Raw genomic sequence first — 24,968 nt, forward strand, 5'->3', positions numbered from 1 at the left:
ACAACACACAGCTGAAAAAGGCAGATGACCAGCAAAAAATTTATTACAAAATCTAAGTGAAAAGAGAGGTCAGACTGGATGAACTGGGAGTGCAAAGAACTTGAGTGTTAGTGCTGACTGGAGAATGTAAATTCAGTACCATACACACTCATTAGTCAGGTGACAGATGAAGATGCTCCTCCCTGTTTCTGCTAACCTGCTAGACCTGCACATCCCTGTTTTTGTGAACCTGCTAGACCTGCTGGACCAGAACCGGCTTAGGTGATTCTGTGTTCCTCAGTGTATCTGGATCTAGGGTCTACGCACAGAACCAGCTTTGTATCTCCTACAGATTTAATCTGCAACCAAATAACTCATCCATGTTAAATTGCAAACTGACACCAGCTAGAAGCTTCTAGACCAAATGCACTCAGAAACCACAATTGTTTCTCTCCCTCTCCATCTCCCTCCTACTTTGAAAGTGTACTAAAGTATATGCTTGCTTGGGGTTGAAAGGCATGCTTTTTTTTTTTGCCAGAGGAAATCTGTAGATTTCAGTTTACACCATCTGCTGACGTTACTACAGCTTCTTTATTTAGGCTCTTTTGCTACTACTTTCCTTTGGCACCCACGGGGCCATCCTAAGGCTGCTGGATTCATTATGCACTGTGCATAGATGCAGCTTTACACTGGCACAGAACAATTCCAGGCTGCATGCAGAGTCAGGACAGGTGCAACATGAGTATTCACAGAGCAACCTCATATACTGCTGCTAAACCTTCTGCAGCCCTTTCCAGGGATCTGCATTGCACTGGCCCGTGCTCTGCGACAGCAACGTGGTTTGAAAAATCAACTCTGGAAAATACTGAACATCAGCCTGTAAGCCTCTTTTTATTACCTTCAGTGGCCGGTTTTGTTACCGAAGGATCAAACATCACACTGAAAACACCAAAGCAGAAGGCACACCACAAGCAGGAACCTCTACTCCCCAGGCCGCTCAGGACGCGTGCAACATCCGCCCGCGGTTGCGCAGCCCCGGCTCTTTTTTTGGAGGGGGCGGTGCGGGGGAGGAACTGCAGCAGACAGGGAGGGCCGGTGTGGGTGGTCTGCTGCAACCGTCCTGAAAGCAGGAGCAGAGAGCGGAAAGGGAAGTTCAGCGGACCAGGAAGGGGCCGCCTGAGACGCGTGCAGCGGGCAAAGCTGCGGGGGGCCGCCGGGGGAGCCGATGTTAAGGGCTTGCAGTGGGAGGTTGAACGCGTTTAACGCTTTTGCTTTCGTTATTTATCCCCGAAATGATGGACAGGGTCCTGGTCTGATTTTACATCTTTGGAAGTCACAAATGTTTTGGCCAAAAGTAGCATACAGCTCGTGAGGTTTGTACATATACCAAGTAAGCCCAGAACTTGGTCTTCTAATTTCTCTACCCTTGCACTAATGCTTTTCATATTCAGAGGAAGCATCTCTTTTTATTCATGCATCTCCAAATATTCCAGCTGCAGGCCAAGACACAGAAGAGTGGTATTTTCCATGATAGATATGGACAAGCAAGCCGCAGAGCTTACACTCTGTGCCGCAAGCATGTTTGCACCTTTCCCTTTTCAAGCACACGGTTTCTAACGGGATCCCCAGCCCGGCAAGCCAAGGGATGCCCGAGTTCCCAGGGCTGCACACTGGCTGCTGGCACGTTGCTTCCGTGCCTGTTTTCCACCACGTTTCCCATAATCGTCCACAAGCGCATGGTGGGCAAAAGTAAAAACAAGCCCACGCATGCAAAAAGGACTGCTACTACTGAGACAGCAGGAGGGTTAGTTTTACCCTAAATGCAGCTTACAGTAAAACTTCCCTGGGGCAGCGCCCCCTTGCACCACCTGCGAGAGGGGCGCACACCTTCCCCGCCCCGCGCTGTAGAAGCGCGCCCTCCCCCCTCTCCTGAATAAACGACCCTTCTTTTTCCTCCTCGTCCCGGCCGTGTAACCCCGCGAGGCGAGTGCCTTCCCCACCTTGCCCTGATAGCGGTGGCCTCTCCGCCCCCGGGGGCGACGCGCACTTTCACCCCGGCCCCTGACACAGCCCACCGCTTTGCAACACCCCGGCCGCCTCTCTAGAAACTTCTCGGTCCCTCCCTCTGCTCTGCTCTGCTCTGCCCTCCCCTTCCCCTCCCCTCCCTCCTCCCCGCAGACCGGGGGCAGGCGCTGCGGCGAAGGCAAGAGGAAGGAAGGTGCGGGCTGCCCAGCCCCGCTGCTCGGAGTCGGAGGCGCAGCCAGCCAGCCGCAGCCCAGCGGGAGGCCGGTGCCGATCCGAACCTCACCCGCGCCCCCCGTCCCCGAGGCGACCCTTCTCTGCGCAGCTGTGGCAGCGGCAGGCGAGATGACAGCGGAGGAGATGAAAGCGGACGGGGCTCCCTTGGAGGGGGTGGACGTCACCCCCAAGCAGGATGAGGGCGTCCTCAAGGTACCGGACAGCCGCTCCCCGCCCCCATCCACCTCGTAGGGGTCGGTGGAGAGAGGTCCGTGTGCATGGGGGCGGAAAGGAACGGAGGGAGTAGTGTGCGTGTTCATCCAGTGCCTCGTCACCCGCTGGGGCCTGTGTTTTCCCCTGAGGGGAGGGGGACGAGGCCGTTACCGGGCTGCCCGGCAGGCGTGCGCTGTGTCGGCGATTAGACACGACCGGCGGCGTGTGGGGAGGGCGGGAGGCCGTCTCGGTCGCGCATGCGCCGCTCCTGGGGACTGCCATGCGGCGGTGGCGCGGGTCGGTCGGCTGCCTGCTCCCGCTGGGGCGAGCCTCGGCCGCTCGCCAGGAAACCCTGGCTTTACGGCGGGGCTGCGCAGGGGAGAGGCGCTTTTTGCTGCGTTCGGGCTTTTTCACAGTGCTGGGGTGGGCTAGGCTCTCCACCCGGCTCGTTTTGGGGAGTCTGGGTCGGCCCCTGCCTCCTAGCACATCTTCAGGGGCCAGGAATTAAAGATGGTGCCTGGGCAGGGCGCGTGCTTTTCGTACATGTTGGTGACTGGTGCAGACCAGCGCTGCGGTGCCTGCTTCTGCGCGCCTGCGAGACTCTGGAAGTGGGGCTCTCCATCTTGGTGCAGCAGTCTCTCAAACCAGAGATGGTGCTCTGTACGCGCGGGGCTGAGGTAGGCGCACACCGCCCTGCCCGTTGGTTCATCCTCAGTGGGAAGGCTGGTTATGGACAGCTAGCTGCAGGTGAGCTCCTTGGGTGCTTAGGTGGGTGCAGGGCTGGCTGCGGTCGCGGTTTGTGCCGTGTGTTGAGACGGCCAATAGCCCGGCTTCTTCACTTTGTACTGGGAAGTCGGTTGATAAGGGTAGCAGAATTTATACCGTGAGGTTGGAAGGGGAAGTTGCACTAACTTCCTTTGTCAGATACTTCCTATTTGCATATCTCTAGAAACTTCTTTAGTCTCTCTTAAAAACTTCAATCATTAGAAGCATTTTTTAAATCATAGTGAAATTTCAGAGTTGCAGTGTTTGGAAGAAGAAAAGCAGCACTACAGCGAAGACAAAAGTCTGGTTTTAAACTTAGATCTTCCTGGCTTTAAATTCTGGGTTTTTTATAGAGATGCTTTCTCCAGTTCGGGAAGGGTATCAGGGACCAGATTGAAGATGTGTGGTTGACTTCCATACTCTGCCTTCCCATGTTTCCTGCTAACATGCTTTGGTGAGAGTTTCAGTTTTTACCACGTAGCACAGTGGCAGATTAGAGGTTTTTTTTTCTGCATGGCTGCTCAGGAAGCTGCTTGCAGGTCTCCTGCATCTCAGATCTCTGAGCATAAATAAAAGTCTCTCTACTCCATGCAGTACCCTCCTTGGGATGTTGGGGAAGCAGCAGGTGATTAAAAAAAAATATTAAAAAGAGAGGAGGAGAAAATACTGTCAAAAGAACTGAGGTTGTGAAAACCTCAAAAAAAGTGAGGTTGGTAATTGATCAGGCAAAAGACCGGACGTCATGAAGTCCAGCCTTCATGAAGCTTATTTTTCTAGTAATTGCCAGAGTGCAGAATACACCCATTGAAATTAAAAGTCTAACTCTGAACTAATCTACACAAATTTTGTAGTGGTATCATTGCACTGATTCCAGGAGAGATTTTTTTTTTTTTATTTGTTCATTAGCTTTGTATTGGAATAGTATCTAGTGATTTTTACCTAGTATTGCTGAATGTGCTTGCACTATTTCTAGTGTAACTATTTAAGTTTAGAAATAGAATTATTTACATAACAATATGAACAGAAAAATCGAGTTTCTCTATCTGAAAGGGAAATGTAAGCCTTCTGGAAAATAGGGTTGCTATATTGAGTATATGAAAAAAATGGAACTTGACTGTCTTGAAAATGAAATAAATGCGGAAGTGTAATACTGAATATAAATATTCAGTATAAATACTGAAAATGAGATGTTAATTACTTTCATATTGGATAACTTGGTATGATGCTACAAGAATATGGAATTTAGAAATTAGCTTAGTAAATTTCTCTTAAATGCAGTTATTAGTTCAAAATTACTTCAATTTGGCTGCTTTAAAATTACTAGTTTGGATCCACTTTTTTATATATGTATCTAAGCATGATGCAGTTTAGGTTGGGTACCAAATTTACATTATTTTCATATGTTCCCTTATCTCTGTGAGAGTCGTTGCTTGAATTTTTGCCTTCCTTTGTGGAGAAATCAATGGATTATTTCTGTAGTGCTAATAACTGCTGTAGAACTAAGGTGGTGCAGGCTAACGGAATGGTGTGCTGTGTGAGGTCAGGCATCCCTTTTTGCACTGAGCATTTTCCTAGGAAACTGAACAGGTAATATTTTTTTCTGGTGGTTTTTTTTTTTTTTTTTTTGTTTTGTTTTGTGTTTTTTTTTTTTCCTTATGCACCCAGTGTGGTGCTTTAACCTTGCTAAGAGTCTGACAGAAGCTGTCCACATTGCCTCAGCTTTGGGTGGAGGGTGCTGGCATTTCAGTCATATAATCAGCTGCAGGGATGGTGGAGATTGACAGCAGTTGGTTGCAAGAAGTTGAAGGAGACTCCCAAGGATCCACTTCCTTCAGTGAAAAACACGATTGGTATAGAAGCATGACATTTTTACAGCTTTTCTTTAAATCCATACTTCTGTATAACTGCACTTGAACAAATGTTTATCTTGTATGAACAGTATGTTTCCCAGGTCTCTCTAGATGCAAATAAATAGGGTCGTCTACTGGTTCCCTTTTGCCTAGCTAAAGTGATGCAGAGCTTTGGCTTGAAGCTAGATGGTTTCAGTCAGTATTAGAGAAAACTCAAATTTGAACTTCAGGATACCTGTTACAGGCAAGGCTTCATATCCTTGCCTTATGAGATATATCAGTATTATTCCCTATTTTTATATACATTTCAAAGAAATACCAGAGAGATTGGCTGATTTTTTTTTTTTTTTTTTTTTTTTTAATAGTGTAGATTTAGTTGATACTACTCTTGCTAGCTAGGCTGGGGAATCTCTTGAGGAGAAAATCAAATCCTTGCAGCTGTATGTGAAATTGGGTTGCTGGCAATCTGTGTCAGAGTTGGGGGAGGCAAATGATTACAGTGTAATAAATCTTAAGTGTTACTGTGTTGGCTGCCATAACTAACCTGTGTTGGGGCAAGACTCCACTAACCGTTGTCAAACTGTCTGGTTTAACTCGTGTAATCTGAGATTACACATTAGAATAGATTTTGCATGGAAAGAACCAGCTCATTTTCTTGTTTAAGTGCTCTGCCTAGAACAGTGAACTCGGGAGTAATGATAAGAGTGGTGGTGAGGAAAGTACTTTATGAAGCAATAAAAAAAAAAAACCAACCCTGCCTAATGCTTTACCTGGTTAAGTTTCAACAACATTTAAAATCTTCTTGAGGAAAGGTAAGTGACATTGCTAACTATAGATGTGGAGATCTGTAAGCTGGTGCCAACTGTTGCCAATTAAGTTCTTATATCACAGCAGAGCCATCTTGAGGTTCCTTCATTTGCAACACTGCTAATCTGTAGAGAGAACAGTCAATCCATTTCCAGATAACTGAAGTAAACTTGCAAATCTTTTATCTATAGTGCAGATGATAACACATGCATCTAAGTAAATAGAATTAATGTCTGATAGGCAGACTTAGTTTTCATCATCTTAATGTTGCTTACTGTTTTTTTTCAGGTTGTCAAGAGAGAAGGCAGTGGGACAGAATCTCCAATGATAGGTGATAAAGTGACTGTCCATTACACAGGATGGCTTCTTGATGGCACAAAATTTGACTCCAGTCTGGACAGGAGAGACAAATTTTCATTTGACTTGGGGAAAGGTAATATCTTGTGTTTGGTATTGATCATTTTTGGTCATAATTGAAATAGGGTTTCCTTGCATGTGTAGCTCATTTGCGTGTTAAAGATGTTATTTAAACTTGTTTTCAGAGCTTAAGGTTTATTCTTCTAGAATGACCCAATCAGAACGGCTTTGAGATTTTTCTGAATGGGAAAACTGTGTAGCCCCTTGATGAGGCCTGAAGAATTAATGGGCCTCAGACAAAGCACTCCAGGGGAGCAAATTTGCCCTGAAACATAGTCATAAAGGGTAGTTAAATAGCCAGAATGTGCATTTTGTTGATTGGGGGTTTTTTTGGCAGAAGACTTAAATTCAGGAGTACTTAATTGTGACCAGATACTGGGACGGTGTGCGCAGGCGCAGCAGTCAGCTGCAGCATGATGAAATGTACTGTCTTTCCCTAAGTTCCCAAATTAACCCAAATATGAATCTTGAAGCAGTGCATCGCTTCATTATCAAAAGCCTTCATTTTTTTGAATGCAAAAATCCAAACATCCTTTTTCCAGAAAATCTTATTACTCAGTCTGAGTTTTTCCCTGGCAGTTCCTTACCTGCTGCTTTTTTATTTGGGAGATAAATTCTGCAGTGTACTGAACTTTGAAATGATATGAAGTGTACCTATTAATACAAGACTAGTAGAAAGGCTGCTTGATTGAGTTGAAATGAGCAGCATGTTGGAGAACTTGAGTAAGAAATAGAGTTTTGTTACTTCAGGTTTCAGCTTTTGTTCACTTTTGGCTCTAGAAGGATTACTACTTCTACTGCTTTCCTCCCCATTTCTGCTACAAGTGCATGTAACTTAGTTACCACTCATGCTGCTCTTTGCCACCTGATAAAGTACAGAGACAAAAGGCTGTTGTTTTGGATTGTTTTCAAAATAGAAGCAGGCAATCTCTCACCCTAAGACTTTTCTCTTTGAAGAGTTCATTGTTGTTTCCTCGCGCTTGAGATTGTGCCAAGCGCTTCAGTCTGTGTCTGTATTCAGATTACTTCTTTTCTCTATAGGCGAGGAAGTAAGGGGAGGAAAAGAATTACTGCACCTAGAATGAAGAAATTTAGCCATATTTGAGTCCCCAGGTAATTTTATAATTTCGTTAGGGGAAAAACTGATACACAGAAATCGGAGTGAGCGCAAGTCTGCCAGTTTTCCTGCTCTGTCACTAAAAGTGATGATGCTCAAGTTTCACAGCTGATCATGTCTTTATGCCTAGCAATCATGTGATTGAAATTTGACTTGCATAGGTGAGGTGATCAAAGCATGGGACATTGCGGTGGCAACTATGAAGGTTGGTGAAATATGTCGGATTACATGTAAACCAGAATATGCTTATGGCTCAGCTGGGAGCCCCCCAAAGATACCTCCCAACGCTACCCTGATTTTTGAGGTAAGTGAGAGACAGTCACTAAAACTGTACACCTGAAAACCAAACAAAAATCATATTTCACTGTAGAAAATGTGTGGTGCAATATCCTTTCAAAACAGGAATTTCAGATTTTCTAAAGATAAAAATATGGTCAATTAGGGTAGTGTGGCCAAAGCATAGTTCTAGTCTGGCTGCTACTAGTCTGCAGTGGCTCAGGTTCCCTTGTTTTGGAGTTTTATAATACTTGAATATTTTCCAGTGTCCCTAGTTTTAATTTTACAGTTACAGAATGATTCATTGTAGGAGAGTGCTGGTGGGGGGGGTGGGGCAGGGAAGGTAAAACTGTGTCAGTGGTGGATTCTGAAGTAGTTGAAAAAATGAAATATCTGATCCTCTTTCCACTTCATAAGACTTAAAAATAATGATACTTATGTCAAACATTATGAAGTTTTCAACAGCAGAAGGAGCAATTAATGTCGTCAGCAATATATTTTTCATACTTTTTTAATGTTTTCTTTTCAACTTTAACACAATCTTTTATGAGCTGTTTAGAGGAGAAAAGAGAAAATTACCCAATGGAAACTGCTAGAATATAAAGTGTATTTGAATAGCCCTGCAACTATGAACTCTATTTTCTGTGAAGTTGAGCATTTCAAAACACCATAAGAACAGTTTGCGTTCATATTGCTTATTGGTTGCCAAAGTCTGTAGATCAGGTTACGCTGCTCATTCTTACCATCAAAGAAAGTCATTTGTACACACTTGATCACTGTGACAGATTCAGCAGTCTTGGGTTTGGTGTCTAGATAACGCTAGTTTTATGAGTTACATGGACAGTTGGTCTCCCTGGAGATGAACTGTGTGTCTTGGTGAGCATGGAGCCAATTAGCAAGGGTATTTCTTAACCTCACCAGCAGAGGACAGAATTTGTTTCCTAGTGATCTTTAAGGCATCTTTCCTGCCACCTCCTCCTTTCCAAAAGGTGGGAATAGCAGCTGCCTCTTGTGCATTATTTGAGTAGTGAGAGCAGTTGCTCAGAATGCTGACGCTTGCATTTGATTTTTCCATAGCAGGTGATATTAAAGCTGTTCCTGGAGTGTGCTCTGACAAACAGTTTAAACAGTGCTTTGGGAGGATATGTTTTTCTTATTGTTGAAATATTTTGGTTTTTCAATAAATACTTTAAAATTAATTGCACCTGAGAGAAAGCCGATAGACTCCTTTTAAGTGTGATTTTAAAAATTCCTTCATTCTAAAATACATAATCAATGGAACGGGCTGCTATGATTGGGGCATAAGGAATGTTTTTAAGCTCTGATGATTGGTCTAAGGTTGAATATTTTGTGTAATATGTGAGAAGAGCTTTCAGTCCCTACTCCATGAGCTGTTTTTACCTATTTCACAGAATTGTAGGATGGTTAGGGTTGGAAGGGACCTTCATAGGTCATCTAGTCCAACCTCCCTGCAAGAAGCAGGGACATCCCTGACTAGGTCAGGTTACTCAGAGCCTCATCCAGCCTGGCCTTGAACGTTTCCAGAGATGGGGCCTCCACCACCTCTCTGGGCAACCTGTTAATATTTAGATTTTAATGAAAATCAGGAGCATCTGTTAAAAAGGGTAAATCAAACATTGTGGGATATTGTATTTGTATTACATTTGGATAGTGTATCAGCATTTATTTTTTTCCATGAATTTGTGAGTAATAGCATTTAAGATGTATTTTGTGTGGAAGGATTCAAAAAATACCACCAGCAGGTAGTATCCCAGGCCCCTAAGGGATGACAGCTTACTAATTTAGAGTATATAAAAATTAATGCCATTATTTTTGCAGTTGACTGTTTAAAAATACTATATTTTAAAGCTGTTCTTAAACAGCATTTTTTAAATATATAAATCTGAAGACACTCCTGGCTTATTTATATTGGATCAAACTACACTTGCTGGAATGCTGTGTGCTTTGCACAAATGCCAGCAATACTGAGTGTAATATAGGGCAGGATTGAAGGGGGAGATAAAAACACTAACACACATTTCCTGTGTTCTGACCTGATGATTCAAATGCAGACTCCACTGGTTTGTTTTTTTTCCCTAACCCTCCACCTTTTTTTTGCTCGCTTCATTTTGGTTGAGGGAAAGGAAAAACAAGCAGAACTTGAGTGTAGCAATTACTGAAGATATTCAGCTTCTCTGTTTACTACTTATGCGCAGTATCTCAAAGCTCAAGATCTTCTACCTTGGCAGCATAATAAAGCATTCTTAAGGGCACTAGTACACAGGATGCTGCATCATTATTGTGCAACAAGGGATAATACCTGTCTTTTTGATAAATAGAAGCACTGAAACTGCCTATGATGGTTTTGTGCTTACCTGAAAAAATGGCCTGCATATGACTGGCTACAACAAATAAGCAGTGTTGGGTGTGCCCTGAATTGGTCAGGGGGATGACTTAGATCCAGAAAGTTTTCCCAGTTTTTATTAGGTAGGAATGATTTCCAACTCTCAGGCGCTTAAAATCTCTTACATTTCCACTGTCTTTAGTCTTGCTTGTATGTTCCTTTTTATTACTTAAAACAATGTCAGTATGATTCTTTTGCAAGTGCCATTACCATACCAAAATTTTGTATGAGTTGCCTTAAAAAGAACACTCTAAAACTTAAGTTAAAAGATTTTTGTAGCTGTGTCATCACTACATCAGCATTTGGTTATGACCTGAAATAATAGATGTCTTGTGGTTTGTTTTTTTTGTTTTTTTTTTTTTCTTCCTCATGATTGCTTGTCCTGAGCAATATAGATAGATAGATTCTTCCATAGAATATGGTTGTTCAGGTTAAAACAAAGAGGGGAAGGAGGGGATGGGGATGAGGATGACAGCTATATGGTCATCAGTGGAATGTTCTGGAGTGACTTAGCTTGTTTCAGATAAACTGGAGAGAAAGACCAGAATATTATTTGTTATTGGGCATCCGTCAAAATACAAAGTAGAAGTATTCTTTGTGCTAGTGAATATGCAGCTGTTTTTACATTCCAGGTATCTTTTAAGTCCAGTGTCATGAACCTCCACAGGATTGGCTCTGAACTTTTTTTTTGTTCGTTACTTAGTCTAAGTAATGCTGATTATAATGGTTTGCTCTTTTGTGCTGCTTTTACTATTGTTTTACTCAAAATAGTATAGCAAAAGATAGTCTTAATTTCGTAGCAGCAACAAATTTTCTTTTTTGACTATTTTTCCATCTTGTCATCATGATCCCACTTCAAACTATGATTTACATTACAGACTTGGGAAGGCATGTGAAGATTCAGGCTGGATAGTTATCCCCTACATTAACACCAGCTTGTAAGAATTCTAAACGATTTGTTGCAGCAAAAGTTTATATTAAAGGTGGACCAGATCATGGTTTTGTTGTTTTATCATTCTTCTGGAAATAATATTTTTCTGGAATGATCCCACAATACACAATGATAAGCCAAGACTAGAGAGGAAAATACAATGAGTAAAAAGAGAACACTAACTCTGTTCAGGCATGTTCAGGAGAATGACACAAAAGTTTTGAAACTATTGTCCTGTGGTACAGGAGTAGGAGGATGAAGAAATGGGTGAGGAATAGCTGAAATCTGAAAAGGTATTCTTGAATTTGTTTTAATATTAGAATCGTAGAATAGTTAGGGTTGGAAAGGACCTTTCAAAGGTCATCTAGTCCAAGCGCCCTGCAAGGGGCAGGGACGTCTTCCACTAGATCAAGTTGCTCAGAGCCTCATCCAACCTGGCCTTGAATGTTTCCAGGGATGGGACATCTACCAGCTCTCTGGGCAACTTGTTCCACTGTTCCACCACCCTCATCGTAAAAAAGTTTTTGTGGTGTCTAATTTGAATCTACCTCCTTCTATTTTAAAACCATTACCACATGTCATTTTACAACAGGCCCTACTGAAAAGTTTCTCCCTGTCTTTCGTATAAGCTCCCTTTAGGTACTGGAAGGCCACTAGAAGGTCTCCTCAGAGCCTCCTCTTCTCCAGGCTGAACAGCCCCAACTCTCTCGTAGGAGAGGTGCTCCAGCCCTCTGATCATCTTCGTGGCCCTCCTGTGGACTTATTCCAATAGATCCACATCCTTCTTATATTGGGGGCTCCAGAGTTGGACGCGGTACTCCAGGTGGGGTCTCATGAGAGCGGAGTAGAGGGGTAGAATCCCCTCCCTTTCCTTGCTGGCCATGCTTCTTTTGATGCAGCCTGGGATGCAGTTGGCTTTCTGGGCTGCAAGGGTGCATTACTGGCTCATGTTGAGCTCCTCGTCCACCAACACCCCCCAACTCCTTCTTCTCAGGGCTGCTCTCAATCCTTTCTCCGCCCAGCCTGTATTTGTGCCTGGGATTACCCCAACCCACGTGCAAGACCTTGCACTTGGCCTGGTTGAACTTCATGAGGTTTTCAGGGGCCCACTTCTCCAGCCTGTCAAGGTCCCCCTGGATGGCATCCCTCCCCTCCAGCATGCCGACAGCACCAGACAGCTTGGTGTCGTCAGCAGGCTTGCTGAGGGTGCACTCTATCCCACTGTTCATGTTGCTGACAAAGATGTTAATCAGGGCTAGTCCCAATACAGACCCCTGAGGAACGCCACTCTTCACCAGTCTCCACCTGGACATCGAGCCAGTCAACTCAGAGTTGACCACTACTCTGAGTACAGCCATCCAGCCAATTCCTTGTCCACTGAGTGGTTCATCCATCAAACCCATGTCTCTCCAGTTTAGAGAGAAGGATGTCGTGTGGGACAGTGTGAAATGCTTAGCACAAGTCCAGGTAGATGACATCAGTTCCTCGTCCACCAATGCTGTAACCCTGTCATAGAAGGCGACTAAATTAGTCAGGCATGATTTGCCCTTAGTGAAGCTGTGTTGGCTGTCACCAGTCACCTCCTTGTTCTCCATGTGCCTTAGCATGGTTTCCAGGAGAATCTGCTCCATGACCTTGCCAGGCACAGAGGTGAGGCTGATTGACTGACTGTAGTTCCCTGGGTCTTCTTTGTTTCCCTTTTTAAAAATGGGGGTTACGTTACCCCTTTTCCAGTCTTTGGGAACCTTACCAGACTGCCATGACTTCTCAAATACAATGGACAGTGGCTTGGCAACTTCATCTGCATGTTCCTTCGGGACCCTCAGATGGATCTCATCGGGTCCCGTGGACTTGTGTGCCTTCAGGTTCCTTAGATGGTCTCAGACTTGTTCTTCTGCAGCTTGGGTGATGTGGAATATTGGAGGACAAGCATTTGGGATCAGTTTGGACTCCATTCCAAGCACTTTTAAGTTTATCTGAATTTGACCATAGATGGAATTAAGGGTATAATCAAGACTTAAGGATAAAGATTGCGTCTCTATATTTAATTTTCCTGCTCCTTTTGTCCTTGCATTACTTGCAAACCTACCCAGCCCTTGGATGCAGTGACACTACAGGTGATTCTATTTGACTGTAGAGTAAGAGGGCATGACAGCTGCTGATCAGTGTGGTAGCACTGCAGAGTGGCAGCTGAGAGTAAATTCTTCCTGGCTTAATGTGTTCAAAAGGTATTTTCCCTCATATTAAAAAACCAAACAAAACCTTAAGCCAAAAAACTACTATCCGTACTTCTGCCCACAGACATTAGCAGAAATACTATTAAAGAAGCCAATAGAATCTTTTTTTGCACAGTCCCTAAGTGCTGTGGCTCATGTAAGCTTTATTCAGAAGCCAAGTTCACAGTCGTTTCAATTAAAGGATCTAATTTGTAGTATTGGGAGACCAAGATGGCTGGAGGAAAAAAAAAGCCATCAAGGCCTGAATATAATCTGAAACTGTTCAGTAGGTTTCTATCCAGTATGTACTGTGAATACAGCATCTTCATAACCTTTGCTATCTAGTATCTTAGAGGACATTAACTAAGATAGTGGCTTCCTGAACAGGTATAGTTTCAAAGATCTCTGGAGGAAAAAATTCTTTGAGTTACTGAATGGATGTGATGAGAATAAATGCAAAGCTTTTCTTCCACAGATAGAACTTTTTGAGTTCAAGGGGGAGGACCTCACTGATGATGAAGATGGTGGCATCATCCGAAGAATCCGTAAAAAAGGGGAAGGCTACTCCAAGCCCAATGAGGGTGCACTCGTAGAGAGTAAGTTAATGTTACACAAACAGTTTACAATGTGGGAGGGCAGAACCTTTTTCCTAATCTACAACTCCTTGCCCTGAGAGAGAGGAATACGTGGCTTCTCTTTCCTTAACCAAGTAATTTAACAACCTAGAGCAAGCTTTCATTCTCTTTATTTCTAGTAAGGTTTACATTTTTCAGCAGCAACTGTTCTCTGGAGATACTGAATCTGATAAAGTGCTTATCTGATCAGAAAAGGTAGGTGAGTCTAATGAAGTATCTCTGTTTGCTAAGGAACAAGAGGGGAAGTAGTTCTGGCGCTTGTTGTAGTGAAAAAAAATAATAGATGAACAAAAAAAAGTGTATTAAGTTTAGCAGAAATTCTGTTTGCTGCCAGTAGCCACCATGCATAGGTAGCTGTTAAAAGATAAAAGACTGTTTAGGAGGAGGCTCTGATGTATTACCTGTGCTACCTGCTCCTTACCATCCATGGATATCTTTTGATTTTTTTTTTTTTTTCTGCGTTGTTCTGTTTTTTTATTACCAGTCCAGTTTGAAGGCCGATGTGGAGATCATGTTTTTGACAGGCGGGAATTGCGGTTTGAGATCGGAGAAGGTGACAACTATGATCTTCCTCATGGTCTGGAGAAAGCAATTCAAAAAATGGAGAAATCTGAGGAATCTGTGTTCTATCTCAAACCAAAGTATGCTGTTTCTGATTTTTTTTTTTTTTTTTAACTTGAAGGGCTTATACTAAGCATCTGGCAAGATTTAAGTGTTTTTGTTATAATGCCTTTCAGCTTTTTTTCAGGCCTGTAGTAAAAACTTGATTAGCTCAAAAAGTTTGATGTGTGAAAAGTATGAAGCTAAGATTACTTTGCCAGTAGGCTGTGAAGTATTAGCATCCCAAAATAAATGTACTTAAGTCTCCACAGCGTTAATCTCTGAATATTTAAAAAAAAAAAAAAAAAAAAAAACAACAAACAACCCTGTTGCTCTTTAACTTACATTTTTGTGGTCTCTCTTGATGAAACGGTACTTACAGTGCAGCAGAATATATAAAGATACCTAAAGAACAGCCTCAGAATAGGAAAAAAGCTGATGAGCCTTCTGAGCAGCCTGGTGTGACCAGATAGCCAGTTGTTAGGTGATGTGAGTATTAACGAGTATCAGAAATCCTTTGTCAGTAAAAAACATTCACTGATACTCTGAAAGCCTTTTGGAAAAAGACCTTAAAGATTCCTGTGAGTAGAAGGCAAAGTTATATGCAAACCTTGGACCATTATGAGAACTCTCTGAGACTAAGAACAGCTGACTGAGACTTAGGACTGCTCAATACTGTAACCTTAAACAGTCTTGGACATAAGCAGAATTTTCTCTTTACAGTGAGAAGACATCTAAAATAAGTGGAGTTTGCGCTGATTGTTTCCATCAAACTTTTAATTATTTTCAGTTTCTTTTTTAAATTTTTTTAAACTGGAACTGAAACGAATGAGAGAAGAAAAGCAGAGCAATGTGATCTTGAGGGTTTTCCTGCTAATATGTAGCTTGTTACTGGAGTTGCAGCGCAGAACCTTTCTATAGGTGTTTACTATTAATCAGCTGATTGCCAGTATGTGAAGTGTACAGCTGTTCATTTAGTCTCTGTATTTATCATTGTCTTTGTCTTTCTAAGAATAGTACTAAAATACTCTGAAGGAAACATCCCGTCTCAGACCATTAATGTAAAGCAAGATGTGTATAACATGGAAGTACTTTTTTTTCCCTTGATGGAAGAGTTATCTCAACTTTTCCTTTACATAAGCTAAACAGAAGAAGAATAGGAACTAGTAACCTAGACTAACAAAATTAACCCCAGGTTTCTCCAGCTTTCTTCTACCTTGTGCTTGCTAATTTTAGATTAGTACCCAGAAGTCTTCAAGCCTTTGTCTTACAATTATGTTGTGTAGGCATCTCAGATTTGCATGGGGGTTTTGCCTCCAGCTTCATATCATGGAACATTGAACAGGTTGCCCAGAGAGGTGGTAGAATCCTCATCCCTGGAAACATTCAAGGCCAGGTTGGATGAGGCTCTGAACAACCTGATCTAGTGGAAGATGTCCCTCCTAAGGGAGGTTGGACTTAAATGACCTTTGAAGGTCCCTTCCAACCCTAACTATTCTATATGTAGCAAATATGGCTGGCTGGATAGTTTTGGAACTATTTATTGTTTGTTTCTTCCCCTCCCTCCCCTGTCTTATAGCTATGGTTTTGGGAGTGCTGGGAAGGAGAAGTTTCAGATCCCTCCAGATGCAGAGCTACAGTATGAAGTGAAACTCAAAAGCTTTGAAAAGGTAGGAATGACAGATGAAGTCCCAAAGAGATTGGGAGGTGGGGGAAGAAGTGTGAGTGCAGCTTAAACAAGGATGATGGAATCCTTGAATGTTGATCTGAAATAGGGAACCCACTGTTGTCAGAGATTATGACATGCTGGGAGCTCATGGTTGAAATTGTCCTTGTGCTTACTGTGTCCCTGTCCATTGCTGTCAGTGTCTGTCCTGCTTTAGCCCAGTTTCCAGTAGCAGTGCAAAACTCTGCTTTGCCAAACCTATTTCTGCCATACTGTTAGTGGGAAGCAGCATAGCCACTTGGTTCCCCAGAAGTTGTGTCATTGACATGAACTCTTCCTATTTGGATAGGCTAAGGAGTCTTGGGAAATGAACACAGATGAGAAGCTGGAACAAAGCGGCATTGTGAAGGAGAGAGGGACTCAGTACTTCAAGGTAAATTGCAGTCCTCAAATAATAATAGCGTTTCTTAGTCCATGTCATCAGCTGATAATTATGATTACAGCTTCTGTCATTTCAGAGTGGTGTTCATGGTACTCTGTGATGTTTTAGAGAGGACTGGAGGGGAAGGTGCCTTAAAAAAAAAAAAAAGACAGCCTTAGAGTTGGAATATCCAAAGAACTAACTCTGCAGGGAGTTAGTTCTCTTTGTCAGAGCTGCTTGGTGTACCTACAGATAACTTTGGGTTGTATATTGAACAGTAGCAAGGTTATAGTATTGAAGTTACTACTGTGGGACAGTGCTGTGAATGACTGACATTCATTTGGGTAGAGATGTGTGGAGAAGCTGTTTCAAACAATTTGACCAGCTAAAGGCAGACTTTACTATTATCTTCATGACGTAGCAGTAGTTGTGTTGTTTTGAAAATGCCCAGTCTTCCTTTTTTTTTGTATCAAAAGTTGAATATAAGGTGGGAGTTGAGCGCGACATATCAATGCTGACCTATCCAGGAGTTAGTCCTAAAGATTTTCTGATCCTATGCAAGAATGGCTTTCAGAAGTAGTATATTCTTGATGATATAAGTAATTTTCTGATAACCGAGTTACTTTTTTTCAGATCTATTGCTTAAGGTAAGCAAAATGGGTAAGAGGGAGATAAAGTTACTATGATGAGCTGTGTGATAATTGAACTGCCGTGTTTACAGGAGGGGAAATACAAACGGGCAGCATTACAGTATAAGAAGATTGTGTCATGGCTGGAGCATGAGTCAGGACTCTCTGATGAGGAGGATATGAAAGCCAAAAGCTTGAGGCTTGCAGCTCACCTTAATCTAGCTATGTGCCATCTCAGGCTGAAGGAATACTCACAGGCTTTGGAGAACTGCAACAAGGTAGTAAGGTTTATTTATTCTTAAGCTGCACAAGCAATCTGATGGTTTATCTTGCTTTAACAGTTTGAGGGATACCAGGCCATGTGGTGTTTGGCTTTTCTTATCTGCTGGCAGAACAGGTTCTTTTCATGGTTATTGTCCTTTGAATATCTTTTACTAACTTGCTGCTACATTGAGAATATTCAAGTATATAGAAATTAGAAACACCGTGAAGGTAGTCATGTTGGCAAAGGTCCTTCAAAGAGCTGGAATAGAGCCAGGACTAAATCTTAGACTTGCTGGTTCTCTGTCAAATAACCTACTATACATTCAGTCCTTTTTGTACTTACTTCTAACGTATTCACCCCACCTTATTAGTAAGCCCTGATGAGACTCATAAAACTACATCAGAAGGTACAGTTTCTAGTAGTCTCTCATGTTCTGATTGTATATTATTTAAAAAAAAAAAAAAAGAAAAGAAATCTTGGATGTGGTTTCAGTTTGTTGATTTTTTTTTTTTCTTTTTTTTTCTTTAAATGCAGGCACTTGAATTGGATAGCCACAATGAAAAAGGCCTCTTCCGGCGTGGAGAAGCGCACTTGGCTGTCAATGACTTTGAATTGGCCAGGGGAGATTTCCAGAAAGTGATACAACTTTATCCAAGTAACAAAGCTGCCAAAGTGCAACTGGTGACTTGTCAGCAAAAAATACGGGAGCAGCACGAGAAGGAGAAAAAGATGTATGCCAACATGTTCCAAAGGCTTGCAGACAAAGACTTAAAGGTAAGTAGCACTACTCCAGAAGACTACAGGAGGAATAGTGTTTTAGGTATTCAGCTTACTTCTTAATCTAGATAATTGTGGTGGCAGAACATTCAAGTAGCTTCTTGGGGGAGGGTGGCAGAACAAGAAAGAGCCAACAGTCAAAATGACAAGCGCTGCACAGAATGCTTTTACTTATTTCAGCTTATTTTGGAACAGTCCAGTATTAATCAGAAAGCAAGTGAAGTGATGAGATGCAAGTATTCAAGAACTGAAAAAAGCACCTATTCTTGAACTGATTTTCTAAAGAACAGTCTGTTCTGGTGCCTAGGTTGTCCATCTGCTGAGACCTTATGTCTGACATATGGATAGTGATGAGCATCGTTTTCTCACGGAGACATTAAGATGTGGTTAATGCTTTCAGTTTCAAACATCAGATTTATTAGGAAGTGTCAGAATTCAGACTGTCAGAAGATTCATTCTTCTACTAAGCTTTCACTAGAATTTTAGTAAATTATTAAATACTAGTTCAGTTAACAATGGCAATTTGTCGTAGTTCAGCCCCGATTGGACCAGACTACGCAATCTCTCTCTCACTCCCCCCACACTCCGAGAGAACAGGGAGAGAAAATATAAGGAAAAACGGCTCGAGGTTTGAGATAAGGACAGGGAGAAATCCTTAAAGTTACCGTCACGGGCAAAACAGACTCGACTTGGGGAAAACTATTCATTTATTACTACAAACAGCAGGATAATGAGACAGAGAACAAGATAACCTCCATCCACCCCTCCCTCTTCCCGAGCTTAACATTATCTCTACTACCTTCCCCTCCCGAGCGGCACAGGGGGGAAGAGGGAATGGGGGTTGTGGTCAGTTCATCACATGTTGTTTCATGCCACTGCTTCATGGTTGGGGGAAGAAGTCCTCACATTCCTCCCCTGCTCCTTCATGGGGTCCCACCCCTACGCCACAGTCCTTCGTGGAACTGCTCCGGCGTGGGTCATCTCTTCCACGGGTGCAGTCCCTTCAGAACAGCTGTCCCAGCGGGCCCTCCACAGGCCACAGCTGCCTTCAGGCATCTACCTCCCCCGGTACGGGGTCCTTCACGGGCTCCAAGAGGATCTCTGCTCCTCCGTGGACCTCCATGGGCTGCAGGGGGACAACCTGCTCCACCATGGTCGTCACCACAGGCTGCAGGGGAATCTTGGCCAGGAGCCGCATTACTCCTCCCCCTCCTTCTGAACTGACCTTGGCATCTGCAGCCGTTCCTCACAACAGGCTGGTAGATGTCTCTCAGGATCTTTTTTACATCTTATTCACTTCTCATCTCCTCTCCACTTCTTGCAGCCGGGCTGGACCAAGTCAGGCCCACTCGGCTGCCTGGCGAGAGGCCAGAGGGTGAGGCCTGCAAGGCCCATGAGGCCTGCGCCTCCCCCTCTGTGCCTCTGCCCCTACTCAGCTTCTTCACATCTTCTCTCCTCTGTCTTTTTTTTCCTGTTTTCCCATTCTTAAATACGTTATCGCAGAGGCGTTATCACAAGACATTCTGCTACCAATCGGCTTGGCCTTGGCCAGCAGCGGGTCCGCCCTAGGCCTGGCCAAGTCCCCTGAACAAAGGGGAGCGACTTCTAGCAGTTTCCTACAGAAGCTACCACCTTAGCCCCCCCCACTAAACAAAACCACGACACAATTCTTGAATACAGGTTGTTATCAGCTAGCAAGAAACTTTCAAAGTTACTGGCGAGAATCGCATCCTAAGAAAATGTTCTGTTTGTTTCCCTTAAATCTATGGTCCAGAAGGACTACGTAAACCTGTAACTTCATCTGGGATTTATACCAGACTCAGATTTTCTCAGTAACATTTGGGAGTGCGGAAGCTTGCATCTTGTGAGGTTATTTTCAGATTTTGGTGTCTACCTTCCCAGAATATGCATGGAGAATGTGAAAAAATTGTCAGATACTGGTATATCAGTTTCCTGTGGTTAACGGTGTCAGTGAGTCTGGCCAGGGGCCCACTGTCCTCAGATGAGTATCCTGACAATTCAGTCATCTCAGACTGTCAGCTGACAGTTTCCTATATTAAATGCTTCACAAACCTCTTCTTACTCTCCCCCAATCTTTCAAAATGAAATGTATCTGAAATGAATTTATCTCCCAGAGACAATGGGAGATGTATTGCATTCTTCATCTCTTACTCTGCTAAAGTACTCGCATAGTAAGCACCCCTAACTGGATGGTGGGTGGTCAAATTGTTCTGTCTGTGGCTTTTTGGTTGTGGGTGGTTTGGTTTTTTATTTTTGTTTTGTTTTGTTTTTAAAGAAGTAGCAGTAGTTCTGTGGATTTGGTTCTGCTTCTCATGGAGGAGTAAACAAACACATAAATGCAGACATTCCATACTGATTCTGCAAGGAAAGTGTCATTGTGTAGTTATATATCCCGCTAAAGCAGCCTGATTCATCAGTCCTTGCTTATTGGGAGCCTGGAAGAAAGTACAGAATCAGAGAATAATGTAATAGTTTGGGTTGGAAGGGACCTTTAAAGGTCATCTAGTCCAACCCCCCTGCAAGGAGCAGGGACATCTTCCACTAGATCAGGTTGCTCAGAGCCCCATCCAACCTGGCCTTGAATTTTTCCAGGGATGGGGCATTAGCCACCTCTCTGGGCAACCTATTCCAGTGTTCTACAACCCTCATTGTAAAAAATTTTTTTCCTAATATCTCATCTGAATCTACCTCCCTCTATTTTAAAACCATTACCCCTCGTCCTATCACAACAGGCCCTGCTGAGGAGTTTCTGCCTGTCTTTCCTGTAGGTACTGTAAGGCTGCTATACGGTCTCCCCAGAGCCTTCAAGTATTCTGTCCTTCTAGATATTGTCATGTATAGCCATGCAGTACCTTAATTTTTTCTAAGCTTTAAGGAAAAATCTCAGGAAGATAAAGATACAACTAGAATTATTTCACTGTTTGACATCTTCGCTTTGAAATTGCAGGCTTTAATTGCCAGCTGTCACACTCTCCTGTGCAGGTTCCTTTCAGCTAGCACAGTTGCTGGGAATCTGGCTTCCTTCAGTAGGTGTGGGACACAGGAAGATCTGCTGTTCAGACAGGAAGAGCAGATTGCTGAAACAAGTTATACGCACTAAAAGTATGAAAGGGCTGCGTTCTTGCTTTTCAAAATATATACTTTAGCCCCTAAGAGAGACAGTTTGTAGAGTTGTATTATTGGCAAAACGCAGACTTATCTTTGCATTGCAGGCTATTTGGGATACTGCAAAGACATAGCACTTAGTTCCAATTTTCTCATCTGCTTTGGACAGAATCAGCTTATAAAGTCATTTAATAATTTAGGTTGGAAGAGACCCTTAAGATCATAGAGTCCAACTGTTAACGTAACACTACCAAGTCTACCATTAAACCATGTCCCTAAACACCACATCTACATGTTTTTTAAATACCTCTAGGGATGGTAACTCCACCACTTCCCTGGGCAGCCTGCTCCAATGCTTGATAACCCCTTTTGGTGAAGAAATTTTTCTTCATATACAAGCTAAAACTCCCTTGGTGCAACCTGTGCCCGCTTTATCTTGTCCTATCACTTGCTGCTTGGGAGCAGAAACAGACCTTCACCTCGCTACAACCTCCTTTCAGGTAGTTGTAGAGAGTAATAAGGTCTCTACTCAGCCCCATTTTCTCCATACTAAACAACCTCAGTTCCCTCCGCTGCTCCTCATAGGACTTGTTCTCTAAACCCTTCACCAGTTTTGTTGTTGCTCTTCTTTGGACACACTTCAGCACCTCAGTGTCTTGTAGTGAGGGGCTCAAAACTGAACACAGTATTTGAAGTGCAGTCTTACCAGTGCTGAGTACAGGGGGATGATGACTTCCCTAGCTGGCCACACTTATTTCTGATAGAAGCCATCTTGCTATTGGCCTACTTCATTTTTCTTAATAGTTAGATGATCTTGGGAACGTGCATGTGTTTACATTGTTTTTTCTTGGAGCCATCTGTCCTGCTTCAAATGGATATGGTTTTGTATGAAAAGGGATTGTTGAACATGAAACTGTAAACAAAAGACACTTATTCCCTAGGTCAGTCTTGGGGATTTTTCTTGCAAGAAAACATGTTTTCCTGTTAATCCATTTATCAGGTTGTTTTACTCTAGCTCCAACAGTTTCTCTATTAGTGGTGGTGGGAGAAGTTCAAGAGTTCTGCAGAAGAGGGTTTGTTTACCAAATGTCTTCTGATTGCTAAGAAGGCAGCTTAGACTGCAGTTCTGAAATTTCTGACATCTACGTATCTTACAGTCTGTTGAAGACAGCCAATTTTGCATCAGTAGTTTTTTTTTTTTCATGAAAAAGAGTAGTTCACATATTACAAGTGTGAATTTTTGAAGGTTTATCACCTTATCTTAAGCCCAGGATTGCTACTAAAAGATTTTCAGTGAAAAATTTTCACTCTTGTGTGCATCACAGAACACTTCTGAGGATGAAAGGTTGACCTTTGCTGCCTGGATGTTCTTTGGCTCTGGTTTCTTGTTGCAGCTAAATTAATATAACTTTTTAGTTTAAAGATTCTGCCCCTTTTTCCCTTCCTGTTCCCCTCCCCCAACAGTCTATGCTTATATCCTTTATTAATCTTGTCTGGTTCTCATCTAACCTCATAATAAAACACATGGTTCAGGGTGCTAGGCTGATAGGCCAATAGCAATTTCATTGCAGTATCTTTTGAGTTGAGCAAGGACAAGACATTTTTACCTCCCTTTACTGTGTTTGAAACTTATTGCAAGGTCAGGATGTGCTGGTTACATTGTATTGTAAAAACTGACCTCTGACCTTTACCACATGGCTTTCTGCCTTCCACACCTTTTTATGTTGACTGGAAGATACAGCAAGGAGAGAGCTTAGAGCCACCTTGTCAGATTAGATTTTCTTCCAGCTAAGCTCTTCCAGAGAACATCCAAGTGGCTGTTGTCAAGTTGAAGTCACTCTTCATGAAACTGATTGTCCAGCAAAGATATTTCTTCCTATCTTGAGTCCAAGTGTGCTTCATACGAGTTGGGGGTGGGGGCAGGGTATGGGAATTGTGGAAATTGAATCATATTAAAATTGAAGCAGGATGAAGGCCATTCTGTGCAGAAACTTCCTAAATTAATTTCAGTTTGTGGGAGAACACGCTTAAAGTGTTTTGTGTCAAGCATGTGCATGCCACGTTATGAATCATAACCATCTAACACCAGTAGTATTTCTCAGCCTCCTCTAAACTGCTTCTGGTTTCTTAGTTGCAGAAAAAATGCAAAGAATTTTTGTTTCTCTTGGCTGAAGGTCCTGATATCTTAATTCAGTCTTGCAGGGAGACCAAGTATCCTAGTGATAAGAATCAAATAATGTTTGTGGTATTATTTGCAAATGCTAGCAATTTAGTATAACAAAGGAATATATTTTCTTTGTTTTTTTATTTAGTCAGCTGCTACTCTTCAAACCAGCCACACTGAAGATGAGGAGATGAAAGATGAGCAGAATGGAGTTGAAGATAAACCAGATGTTGACACAGAAGCATAAAAACAAACCCTATTCCATTAGTTTTGTAAATGAAAGAATTTCCAGTGAATTAGACCTTTATTTTTCTACCTGTTGGGCAGTGGCTTCAGGGGAGCAGAGGCTGAAGCCACCATGTCACAGTCAGTTACAGCTTTATATGTCTATTGAAGAAGCTGAGTGGCAGCATAAATCTGGTTTAATCCTAGGGACTTTATTTATTCATTCAGCCTCTGTTACTGTTTGAGTTCTGTCTGGATTTACTCTGCTTGGTTTATTTGCATTTTGCCATTGGTGTTTGTCTCTTTCTGGTTCCAGCTCACTTTAATCCCAAGTTCTGCTTCCTAAATTTATTTTCTTAACTTCTTTCAAGTAATCAGCCTTTTCCAGGAGTCCTCATGTGAGACGTGAGAACAAATGGGCGCTCCCAGTTCTTCTGCCTTGCCCACCTGTTCAGTAGGGAGTCCCTTCCAATAAGTGTTGTAACCTTTCTTGTGTGCCTCCTCTTTACAAGTTGCTGAAGGTGAAGACTGTGAAGTCACAGCTTAACTAATAAAGCTACAGTTAAACTCAAGAAAACAGAACTTTCTGTGGGTTTTTATTGGAATTTAAACAGAACAAAGATAATTTACTGTCCTATGGTCATTCAGCATTTTCTCATCCATATAGCTGTACAGTAGCCAGAGTATCTGATTATTTGTGTTGTTTGTTCACTGCCATAGAAAACTCCCACAATAATTGATACAGTATTTACCCATGCATTTGCAAAAGTAAAAAAGTACATTCCTGAAAACTGTACAAAAAGCAAGTGTGTAACCTATGCATAGAGCTTATTTTCTGTTCATATTGCTGCTGCCTTCTCTGCCCTCCTTCACAATGACACTGTAAAGCTGGACCAGAAAAAAACCATACATTTATACCTGAAAGTGGCTGACTTTGGAAAGAAAATAAGTTATAATGGTTTAACACATTGAAAATACTTCTAATTCCCAATGAACTACGAACTTCTGAGTGATTCTAATGTCTGCTTATCCGCAGCTCATAAGAAAGCTATTACTTGATATTCTGCTTCTTTCTGCAGTATATTGTGTGTCTTGTTTGGGGGAAGTTATGCTTTTCGGGGTTTGTGGTGGTTTGATTTTTTTTTGTTGTTGTTTTTGTTTGTTTGTTTGTTTGTTTTGTTTGTCTGTAGGCATGGAACATAGTGCTCAAACTCACTTTCTCTGTCCACACTGTTATGTAGTGTTAA

General features: G+C 42.5%; 1 protein-coding gene across 1 annotated transcript; it reads left to right on the forward strand.

The window, feature by feature from the left end:
• Positions 1 to 2,128: 2,128 nt before the first annotated feature.
• Positions 2,129 to 24,303, forward strand: FKBP4 (FKBP prolyl isomerase 4). Its single transcript, XM_086758941.1, has 10 exons — positions 2,129 to 2,430; positions 6,141 to 6,285; positions 7,548 to 7,690; positions 13,689 to 13,809; positions 14,333 to 14,489; positions 16,028 to 16,118; positions 16,464 to 16,547; positions 17,257 to 17,442; positions 17,964 to 18,203; positions 23,645 to 24,303. The coding sequence occupies exons 1-10, from the start codon at positions 2,347 to 2,349 to the stop codon at positions 23,741 to 23,743; spliced, it is 1,350 nt and encodes a 449-aa protein (XP_086615067.1). The 5' UTR covers positions 2,129 to 2,346; the 3' UTR covers positions 23,744 to 24,303.
• The last annotated feature ends 665 nt before the right edge of the window (positions 24,304 to 24,968 follow it).

This window comes from Chlamydotis macqueenii, chromosome 1, assembly GCF_036417535.1.
Source record: "Chlamydotis macqueenii isolate bChlMac1 chromosome 1, bChlMac1.mat, whole genome shotgun sequence".
NCBI classification, from domain to species: Eukaryota; Metazoa; Chordata; class Aves; order Otidiformes; family Otididae; genus Chlamydotis; species Chlamydotis macqueenii.

Bases quoted from the DNA above. Each gene is read 5' to 3' on its own strand.
- FKBP4 (XM_086758941.1), top strand. From the start codon at position 2,347: ATGACAGCGGAGGAGATGAAAGCGGACGGGGCTCCCTTGGAGGGGGTG. The intron at 2,431-6,140 runs GTACCGGACAGC...GTTTTTTTTCAG, and splicing joins AGGATGAGGGCGTCCTCAAG to GTTGTCAAGAGAGAAGGCAG. The intron at 18,204-23,644 runs GTAAGTAGCACT...TTTTTTATTTAG, and splicing joins TTGCAGACAAAGACTTAAAG to TCAGCTGCTACTCTTCAAAC.